The 12,125-nt window shown below is 37.1% G+C and overlaps 1 protein-coding gene across 3 annotated transcripts in view; it reads right to left on the reverse strand.

Moving 5' to 3' along the window:
• The window catches only part of CCDC171 (coiled-coil domain containing 171), a gene marked incomplete at both ends in the record, with an annotated part of 235,424 nt that overhangs the window by 200,439 nt on the left and 22,860 nt on the right, over positions 1-12,125 (reverse strand). For all 3 annotated transcript variants that reach the window (XM_084237472.1, XM_084237471.1, XM_084237473.1), the window contains one exon: positions 6,991-7,137. In XM_084237472.1, coding sequence (XP_084093598.1) covers positions 6,991-7,137 — 147 coding nt within the window. The remainder of the gene's footprint in view (positions 1-6,990; positions 7,138-12,125) is intronic.

A 12,125-nucleotide genomic window follows, 5' to 3' on the forward strand; every position in this document is an offset into this window, starting at 1 on the left:
ACATTCTATGCTTCTTTATGTTACTATAATATAGAATATGACTGACAGAAGCAATTCAGAATTTATTTGCAAAGACTCTTCTCTCTCCACTGTAATCTTCACAAGATTCTTCAGTTCTCTCAGAATTAGGTTTGCATCTTCTCTTTTCTCTTTTCTTATTGAGTTAAGCTTATTTCCCATGATAAAATAAAAACTCCCCTAGTTGTAAAGAGGTTTATAAAAGTCATGGATATTTCTTTTTCCAGTTCACTTTTCCCTTGGTTCTGTAGTATCCAGCACCACATTTATAAAATTGGATTGGGAGTTGTTGTTTTTTTTTTTTTAATCTAAGAACCATTGATCCATGTTAAGAGGATTAAGCCACACAACAGTATATAGTTTATTAGATTAATATATATGTGTGTGTAACTATTTGGCCTGGGCACATAAAGAAATCACCTTTTCATGAAATACAACTATTAAAAAGCTTCACTATAATTTAAAACATTTCTAAGGTTAAAAACCTATCATATAAGTTGTTTTATTCTGATATTACAGACATTAAGTAATATGTTCTATAAAGTTAAAATTTTAACAAGTTTATATTAGTCCTTTTATTAATTCCTTTTAAAAGTATCACTGACAGTTCCTTAAATCCCTAGGGTTACTGGTAGTTAATGTCTCCACAATTGAACATAAAGCTAGCTCAGAATGCTCCCTAGTAATTTAAATTCCCATTCATTATGTCATCAGCTGGTCAAATAGCCAATGCAAAAAACAGTCATTTAAATATAAAATAAAAATTTAAATATGTCTAAATATGAAGAATGTACATAAGAGACCATACTATACTAGTCTTATAAAATTCTTAAAAGTAGAACAAAAATTAAACTACCTTCAAAGTTTCAAATTCAACAAAAGTAGAAACCAGGTAGATACGAAAAACCACTATGTAAAACCACAATAAAATACCATTATATAATCCCCCAGGGAGGCTATAATCAAAAAGACTGCCAATAACAAGGGTTGGTAAGGAACTCAAGAAATTGGAACATTCTTTCATTACTGGTGGGGATGTAAAATGGTGCTACTGTGCAAAACAGTCTGACAGTTTCTCAAAAAGTTAAACATAGTTACTCTGTAACCCAGCAATTCCACTCCTCAGTTTATATGTAAGAGAGGTGAAAATACATACATACAAAACATGTGCACAAATTATCATAGAGGCATTATCCATAAGAGCAAAAAGATGAAAACAGTAATGTCTATGAACTGATGAATGGATAAACAAAATGTGATACATAATACAATGGAATATTATTCAAATAAAAAGGAATGAAGTGCTGATACATGACACAACATAGATAACTCTTTAAAATATCATGCTAAACAAAAAAAAAAGCAATTACAAAAAAAACCAATAATGTCAGATTCCATTTGTATGAGATGGACAGAATAAGTAAATCTCTAGAGGCAGAAAACAGACTTATGGTATCTAGGGCTGGGAAGGATGTAGCAATGGGAAAGCCATGATTAATACATGGTGTTTCTTAGTGAGGTAATGAAAACATTTTAAAATTGATTGTAGTGGATATTTACATAATTATGAATATATTAAACACCAGTGAATTATATACTAGAAATGGGTGAATTTAAAATTATGCAAATTATAGCTCAAAAAAGATCTCTTTTAGATCATCAATGTGAGCAGTTTAATGTCCAGGCATCCACCTTTACTCCAATTAGTCAAACTACCCCTCCCTAACGATCACACACTGGAAGTTCATTATCTGAAAAAGGTGACTCTCAATCAGAGATTGGAAACAGGTATATACAGAGAGGGAGCAGAAAAAGAGGGGCAGAAAACTGAAACCAGATTAAAGTCTGAATACTGAGCCATATGACATCTAGATTCTTTCTCCACTTCCTTCTTCCATTTTATAATCTCCAAGAAGGAAATTAGCAGTTCACTCTTTGCAGAAACAAGAAAACCTATACGTTGTAACATTTCAAAATTTCCCAGATATAATGTATGGCACATCTCCTTATCCTACAGTATAGCTTTTCTGAGCCAAATATTCATATACTCAACTGCTTATTCAACATCTCCATTTGAATATCTAATGGGCATGTAAAGTGAACATATCTAAAACAAAACTAATCTTCCTCCAATCTATTCCAGTTACATCCTTTGCCAGTTGATTAAGTGGCAATGCCATTTACCCACTGAAGTGCAACCAACCCATACCGGGTAGGTTCATTACCAGTTCTAGCAGTTGTTGATGTCTTCATGCTCTCCGCTGTTCTACCTGCACTCCATCGCACTCCACGGCACTCCTCCACAGTCTCCCGCACACCTACATCCTCTCCACTGTGCTCCTCCATCCTCAGCACCGCGCCACAACACGCCACGCCATTTGGCCGAGTGTGCATGCGCGGTGGGAGTGCAGAAAAGCCTGAAGCTTTCCCCCCTACTTACCCCACAATCCACTTCCTCAGGGTTTTCCACCATACAATCTATATACAAATATATACAAGTTTCCTTTAACAAACAAGCACTGCAGCCATGGCCCACAAAAGCAAACAGTATACATCACAATATAACTAAGTTCAATTCTCCTATGGGCAGAAAGATAAACAAGTTATTGGTACAAGCAATGGGAGATCCCTCCCATCTGGCAATATACACGCCAATTTTGTGTCCGAAGATAATACTGTAGCTGGCATCAGTGGCCTTCCAGGTCGCGAGTACCACACTCACTTTGCCAGCAAAGACACGTCAGAGGGCTCTACATGTAGCAAAAGTGGAGCGCTCATAATAGGCCACAAAGTCATCACGAATGTCCCCTTTAGGATTGCCTTCTGATCTGCCACCCCAGGGTGGGTAACACGCACCCATGGTGGCCACTGTGCGGTCACCCAAGGTGTTATTTGTAAATTGGCCTCCAGGCCACAACCCCAAGTGTAGGCTATCAGGGCCACCCAGTGCATGTGGAGAGCCTTCACAGTCCAGGGCCATTCCCAGGCCACAGTCTGCGCCAGGTAGGCAATAAGATGTTGCCCTGCTGTCCAAATCCAGGCTTTAACAAAATATCCAGAGTTTGTGTCTGCAATTGAATGGGAGCAGCCGCAAGATGCAGCAACGCCTCCACGGAAGCCAGGCCGCCTTTCCTGCCCCTCGCATTTAGTATTCGTAGCAGGTCCCACATAGGGTGCTAGAACTGCCATGAGGGATCCAAATGAGGATGAGGGAACACTCTTTAATACCAAGTCTCTCATCCCTGCTGTGAAACGCTCGTTGTCAGGACCACCAAGTATTCACACTGAACATGGCCTGCCGCATACCCAATTCCCAAAGTACCTGTATGAGCTCAGCAAACGTCTGCCATCTGCTCACTGTCTCCTGCACATCTCCTGCACCAGCCCATACTGTTCATATGGCAGCCATGATCCATTCCAGCAGGGTATGATGGCCCTGGCCATCCGCCGGCTGTTCTGCAGCCTCTTGTCTCAAGGATGGGTGTAAAGTCACTGAGGCCTGTCTCTCCATCTCTTGTGCCAAGCACAAATGATCCCATCCACCCCCAGGTCCCACAAACCTAGCAGCCAAGCTGCCAAGGGTTCCCCCGGTTTCTGGTGGAACTGTTTGCCCAAGTCCACCAGCTCCACCTGGGTGTATGGTCGGTATGCAGTAAATTTTGTCATTTGTGGTGGCCCAGCAGCCTCACCCCCTGGGGCCATGGGCTGCTGTCGCTTCATTTTCTGAGTCACCACCAGATGGGCCCGGAGCATGGGACCAGCCTCCTCCTCCTCTCCAGAGCTGTCCGGCATCTCCAGAGTCACAAGTTGGTTTGCCACTACTGGCTGAGACTCAGGCAAAGGGCCAGCCTCCCACTCCTCCTCTCCTGAGGAGTCTGGCGTCTTCCGAATGGTGGGTCGGTTTCTCCGAACTTCCTCCAGAATCCTCAAACATTGTTGCAATTTCCACATCTCTTGCCGCATCTCATCCCACAGGTGCTGGATTCTGGATCGCTTTTTCTGCCTAGACTCTCGCAGAGCTGTGAGAAACACCCATCCCACAGCCCTGCCACCTCGCGGGCACTGTATCCACCCAGGGTCTCTTCTATTTTGTATAGGGCCTGTTCCAACTGCCCCGGGGATCCATCCACCTCTGGCCACTCCTGGGGAGGTGCCCACTGGGAGAAGAGGCTGGCCACTGAGTACCACCTGCTCCTGGCCGGCCACCTGGCAATCCCTCCCCAGGTTTCAGAGGGTTCCATACCCGTCTGCACCGAGCTGTCCTGCTTTGAACCATCCTGCCGTCTACACCAAATGCAGCGCAATCAACCCATACCCGGTAGGTTCATTACCGGTTCTAGCAGCCGTGTTGGTGCCCTCATGCTCTCCACTGTTGGTACCCGCACTCCGCCCGCCCGTCCAGTCTCTGGCACACCTCCCTTGTCTCCACTGCGCTCAGGCCTCCGCGCCACGCCATGCAGGTTGGCCAAGTGCACATGCGCAGTGGGAGGGCAGAAAAGCCTGAAGCTTTTCCCTCCTACTTACCCCACACCCATCTACTCAAGCCAAAATGTTTGGTATTATCTTTTACTCCCTACCCCCCCTCACAAGTCAGGTCCACTCAATCTGCAAATCCCATTAGTTCTATCTTTCAAAATACATAAAATCTGGTGGCCTCCTCTACCACTCACTGCCTTGGTCTAAAACAACATCATCTCTCATCGCAAAGGGCCTCGTATAATGTTCTCTAAAGAGTATACAGGAAATTAATTACAAAAGACTTTCAAACCCCCATAAATCTGGCTACTATCCTATATACCTACTAGTCCCTCTTGCTCATTCCATTTCAGTCATAATGGCCCACTTGCTACTCCTCAAACACACACATCTCATGGTCTTTGCATTTTCTATTCCTTCTATGTAGAATGCTCTTTCCTCCGCACATCACATTGTTTCATCCCTTTCAAGTAACATCTTATTAAATCAACCATTTAGGACCACTACCATAAAAGGGTAAACTAAACATCCTGTTCCATCACTCATTACCTCCCTAGTCCACTTTTTTCCTCTCCACAGGGTTTACCATCCTATGTTTCATTTAATATGTGATTCTTCCCGACTAAAGCGTCAATTTCAAGAAGGAAGAGACATTGTTTTATGTATTGCTGTGTCTCAATCCCCCAGAAGCATGCCTGACAATCTCAATAAACATTTACTAAATAAACAAATGACACAATAGACCTAAAACAGGGAATAAGATGCTATAAAAATGCTACCGAAAACAAGAACTAGCAAAACTTAAAAAGAAAATATTCCACTAGATGATTAGAAAATAAATCAAGTAAACCTCCCAAGGAGCAGTAAGAACAAAAAGATAGACAACAGAAAAGCAAAGAAAGAAAAAACACGAATCCAGTTGCTCTGACAACTGAATAATAAGCCTAAGAAATAAAGAAAAAAGCTGGGTGAGGAAATTAGGAAAAAATAATACCAAAGATTTCCTCAAAACAAAGAATGTGAGGCTCCTAACCAAAATGGTCATCAAATGCCCTGCACACTGAATAAAAAAGATTATACAAAGAAATACTGTTTCTCTTTGATGTTATGAAACGTCAGTGTGAAATCTACAGCATAAATAGGGTGGTGGCTTCACAAATAACAAAGAAAAAAGACACCAAGTTATTTGTATCCCTGGAATACAGCTGTGCCATAGGCCAGGAGAAAGAAAATCTCAGAAGGATGTGATAATTTCTTGAAGACAGACCCTATAATTTGTGAAATTGATTTCCTCCAAGGTTTATAAATGTACACTACCACCAGGAAGGTATAGGAATTTTTAACACCATCCTCATCAATGCTCAGTGCTATCATTTTCATTAATCTTAGTATTATGAGCATTACAGTCGTTCTTACACTGTAATGAAGTTAATTTTCATGTATTTGTTGTCCATCTGAAATTCTTTTTTCGTATCTTCTTTGATATCCTTGATTGTTTTCACAAAGATTTTCTCCTTTTTATTACCAAAGAAGGGATTTAGGTACAGAGATAGATATGGAGATAATGATATATTTGCATTTTGATATATTTTCTCATTTGATAATTTGCGGGTGCTTTGCTTGTGTGACTTTAATTTTTTTTTTTTTTTAGTCAAAGCTATAAATCTACTTTTTCTGATTTTACTCCTCTGCTTTTATGATTAGAAGTCACACTGTACTCAGGGAACAGAAAAATATTAATCTACATTTTCTTTTTAGTTTATCACCATGTTTAATATTTCACTCTTTTTAATCTAAATGGAACTTATTTTAGAATATAAAATAAGAATATAATTTTGTTTTCTCCCAAACAGCTAACCAATTGTCTCAACACAATTCACTAAATCCTTCTTGTCTTTACTGACTGAAAATGATATCTTAATATAGTAAATTACATAAATTTTATATATACATACATACATACATACATACATACACACACACACTTTACAAGCCTACCACAGCCTTTCTTTACAAGAATTTATTTTGGGGATTTTAATTTTAGTAGAATAGAGAGATTTATTTGAAGAAAATTACCACTTTCAATCAAAAGTGAATAACTGCCCTCAAACTTTCAAAATATTCCATGATAATTAACTGCTCAAATTGGACAGATTTTTAAAATTGGGGGTAAAATTATTTACACGAGAAAATGTTCAAAGAAACCAAATATTAAATATAAATATATGCCACCCAAAAGATACTTTTAAATTTTATTATAGAGTGAAACTTTCTCTGACCTTAACTTACTAACTGGATTTGATTTGATTGATTGATTGATTGATTGATTTTATTTTAAAAGAGTAGGTTTATTAGGGGAAAATAAGAGAAAGGAGAACACAGCACCTGCATAGACACAGGCAGGCAGTTTGGAATAAGAGTTGCCTGGATTTTATACACACACACACACACACACACACACACACACACACTCTATAAAAGAATGAAAAAGTATACCTCAAATTCTTTTCTAAGACGTTCCTCTCGTTGCGTACTTAATTCAAGTTCACTTGTTTGTCGCCGTAAAAGGTCAGAGCAGTCCATGTGTTCTCCTTCTAATTTTTCTACTTTCTTGTGCATACTTTGTACAGCACTATCTTGTTCCTGGAAAATAATTCACTTTGGCATCAATAAAGTCTAGACATCAACAATGACTGAAATTGTTCTATAGAAGATAGTAACTAAACATGTGCTTCAACCAAAATAATTGGTTAATTAATATAGACAAGAGAGACACAGATATTTTCCAGCAACATTTCAGTATATATATGTGTGTGAGTGTTCAAAAAGTAGTACTGGAATTTCACAATTTAAAAAATCTGGTTTATACATATTACAATTGAATATTTATAAAGCACACTATACCATTAAGATAGTTCAAGTGACCTGAACTGGTATATATTATGTATATACCTGGGTATATACATAATGCTGTAGTTCATATGCCACACATAACATCTTCCCCCTCATTAAAATTTTTAAGTATTTAGTAATACAAATATATATATATATGGCTTCTTTGTGTGATAATTATTAGCTTAAATGTTTAATAATGACCCTTGCGAGGTTTTTATGTGAGTTCATGGTACTTTATGCTTATAGCTCTTGAAGTTGCATCCACTAGATGGCTGTGTCTCATTTCTTCAGTTTTCAAATCTTTGCTGTACTGTTGAAAGAAAAATGTCAGGAACTCGTCTTAACTCTCTCAATCTCCTTACCCAGCTAAACTTGTAAATCTGAGTTGAATTTAATGGAAACATAAATTTAATCAAGTTAGCACACCTAAATCAAAGGTTTTTTCCACAGTAACTAAACCAGATTCACCATTCTCACTAAGGTCTTCACCAGGACAGTATACATACTTCCAGGTATCCCTAGACACTCACAAGTATCACAAGAATCTGGGTGAGAATGTAGCAAGCACCAAATATAATTTTCTATAAAAGATCCTAATTTTGGAAAGTACCCAGTAGTACAGTAATGGTCAAAACATAAGGAAAAATGTTAATGTAATTTCTTCTTTCTACATCTCCTCATTCACAAGATAATATTCTATAGCTGGCTATACATGAGCTCAAGAATTATTTTCTTTGGGTAATGGAATGCACAGAAGTCATCTACTTTCACATTTTCAATCATTTTCAGGGGAGAATAATTTTTTTATTGAGGTAACACTGGTTTCACAACATTGTATGTAAATCAGAGACACAGGATCACATCTAATGTTTTCTCTAAACCATCTCAGGCAAGAACAAAGCTGGATACCAGAGAAAAGTGTGCCTATGACCAGCATATAGCACTTGCAGCTTTTAAAATGACACCGTGGATATAGGAACAAATTATATTACAAACAGCTTTATATAATCTAATTTCATACATGAAAACACTCTTAAGACCATTAAGCATTATACAAGCATAAGATACTATTATTCTACATGATAGTACCCTTCCTTCAAGCAGTCAAAAGTGCTAGTATTACTTCAAATTCAGTGTTAAATTATATGCCTTCTTGACTTATGAATACATAAACTCCATCTTTCAATCATACACTTAGAATACTATGTATGCTTTAAAATAAACAAACAGCAATTTACAAAGTTAGTTTCAAAAAACCCAATTTGAAATAAAAGCAAATTAAAATCTACAACCAAAAGATGGTTGTAGTTGGTAGCAAATTATTTCACATATGTATTAAATAAAGTAAAAGAAATCACTCAGGAAGTTTCATGAAATTTGTAAGAAAATCTGACATGTTTCCCATTCTATTTATTATTGATAAATAGTACAGAAAGAAAACATACAATCATTTGAGACACTATTACACAAAAGAAGGTGCCAATCATCTCATGCTAAATTTAATTTAATTGTATAAAAAAGAACAAATGGAAAATGAGTGGCTAATCAGTTAGGATATGTTATGTTTATTTTGGTGAGCTTTTAGCTTTATAACGCTTAAACTATACTGAATATTATTTACCAAATAGCTTTCATTAAATGAAAGTCTTTCAAGATGTACGTGAAATGCTGACCTAACAATCACAGTTTCAATGCAGAGGTGAAGCACTCACTAATATTATGTGATAATTACTATACATTCTTGGATATGGATGCAAGCAGGCACATGTGCACAGGTACACACATATAATTTTTATAGAAAAAACTAGTTTTCTCAAATATGGGAAATTTTTATTCTATTCACATACCCAAGAAACTTACATTACATAATTAAGTGATTATAACTCATTAAAAATGATTTTCTTATGTTACACTCACTTAGCATTTATTGCATAAAGACTTTACATTTTATCTTTTTTATATTTGGCTGCATTAAACTGACTAGTATTTTATATAATTTTGGACCTACATTCATGAGTACAATTGATTATAATTATCTTTTCTTGTATTCTTGTGAGTTTAGTATCAAAATTTGTCAGTTTGGTATATTATTGAGATTTTTCCATTCTCTGGCAGAATTTATATGAAACTAAAATTTATTGTTTTCTACTTGAATGTTTCTTTTTATTTCTTGGTGAAGCAATACAAGATCTGAAATTTTAAGATCTGAAATTTTAAAGATCTGAAATTTTGACACTGACGTAATCAAGTTTTGGAGGAGAGGGGAGGTTATTTATATAAATATATATAAGGATATAAACACATATGTAATATATACAGTATGCATATATAAATATGTAAATATCTATAAATGTGCACATATAAATACATTTAACATGTGTTAATTAAATTTTCTTCTTACACCTATGCTCTAGTGCCAGGACCAGCTGAGGACACGCATTCTATAGCACAGAAATCTTTTTTTAAAATTTATTTTTTACACTGTTGTTCATTTTTAAACAATATTTGCTTCCGCCCCCCCAGGTGTAGGTCCCCATAGAATTTCCTTCGCCAATGCAACCCTGCACCATCACCACTGTCCCCTGTATAGCACAGAATTTTTATTCCCATTTGACCTACTCCAGTGAGCTGGTGGCTGGTCACCCTGCACTTCTATTTAGGACCATCATTTCTACCAAGTACAGTTTTCCTACTATCAAATTTTATAGATCTAAATTTTGTTTGTTTCTATGGACAGTGTGTTTCAATAAGGTACAAATGACATTAAATGTTATGATAAAGTTAAAGACATCTGTCAATTTTTAGCAAACAATAAATTTAATACTACTTAGATTTGATCGCTACCAGTTTTTTAATGTTTTTATTAGTTTTACCAGTGGATTTTTTCTATTTAAATATTTTCCCTTCTCAAATGAATAACTATAAGAAAGTGAAAATCAAAATTAACAAAAAACTATGAACCAGAGACACTCTATGGGGGATGGGGGGCGGGGAAAGGAGGGTTTTGGGTCAAAATAAGGGGGTTGCAATTGTTTGGGGAATATAAAAATAAAATTTACTTAAAAAATAAAATAAAATAAACAGAGTAAGAAATATAGATCTAAAAGCAGTGGGACTAATCCCGCCTTTCACATGGAAAAAAAGAATAAAAAAAATATATTTTCCCTTTTCAAAGATTTTTACTCAATAAATTTACTTGATACAATTTTTTCCAGTTTTAATTTGTGCCTATAATTGCAGTCCGTGCACAGAGATGATATAGTACAATTGAATTTGTGTAAAAAATAAAAACACATGAAAATATATACATATTATCATATATAGGCTATATAGCTATAAATGACAAATATGCAGATAGATATAGACATAGCTACAGATACAAGTTTATCTATGAGAAAACTGTGAACAAATGTCCACAGATACTCTAGGTCAATACCATTTACCAATCTTAAAACTTCTTTTAATTCCTAACCAATTCATTGACTCAATGGCACATCTTTCTGAAGAATGCACTGCCTATGTTCTTGACCCCTTAGGTCAAAAATGTATAGTCTAAAAGTCATTATACTTCAAAATCTTCATTGTGACAATGTATAATTTCAACTAAATTGTTTCTTCTAGGGAAAATGATGAGTAATATTTCATGTATGGGCCACACTTAGGAGTTGGAGGTTCTAGAGTAGTTGCTACAGTAATATGAGTAGTTTCCACAGTAATATGAGAGTCTTAAATGTGTGTCTTCAAATCACTTTAAAATCAATTTCAGGGCCTCCCTGGTGGTGCAAGAGGTTAAGGCACAACCTATGAAGCAGTCTGCAGCTTTTGCAACACGAGTTCGATACCTGGACGGCCAGGGAGCTACCCACATGGTGCAGCAGACCTCTCCTTACTCACCCACTGCTCCCCTCAGCAGTGTACTTTGGTCAATCTGCCTGTTCTGTTCCCCACTCTGTCTCTGGTGAATACTCTACCTCCTACACCTCTGGCCTGTACCCCAGCTCTTGTATGCATAAATAAATAAATCTTTAAAAAAATAAAATAAAATGAGTTTCAATTATTTTTCTATTTGAAGGGGTCAAACCTTTCTTGGTCTCAAAATGATGAAGTCAGGGCCTTCCTGGTGGCGCAGCGGTTGAGCGCTGGGTTGCGAAGCTGCTCACAGCCTCTGCAGCGCCGGTTCGATCCCCGGCTGCTCCCCAGCCACTGGAGGAGGGTCCTGCATGGCGCGCAGACCTCTCCTGCCGCCCGCTGCTCCCCTCAGCAGTGTACTTCGGTCCTTCTGCCTGCTCTGCTCCCCGCTCTGGCTCTGGTCAATTCTCTCACCCTCCCATGCTTCTGACTGTACCCAGTGCTTGCATAAATAAATAAATAAATCTTAAAAAAAAAAAAAAAAGATGAAGTCAAAATATCCTATTTTTATAGACTGATCCAGTCTCTATGTAAAACCATATGGAGGTTTCTCAAAACATTAAAAATAGGTCTCCCATATGATCCAGGAATTGCATTCTTACGTATCTACCTGAAGAATGCAAAAATACTAATTCAAAGATATCTGCACTCTTATGCTCACTGCATCACTATTTACAGTAGCCAAGTTATAAAACAGTCTAAGTGTCCAGCAACAGATGAGTGCATTGAGAAGATGTGGTATTTACACATAATGGACTACTTTCAGCTACTAACAAAAAAAAGATTAACTTACCATTTGCCACAACATGGATGGAACTGGAGATTAT

Source organism: Talpa europaea, assembly GCF_964194135.1.
Source record: "Talpa europaea genome assembly, chromosome: 7".
NCBI classification, from domain to species: domain Eukaryota; kingdom Metazoa; phylum Chordata; class Mammalia; order Eulipotyphla; family Talpidae; genus Talpa; species Talpa europaea.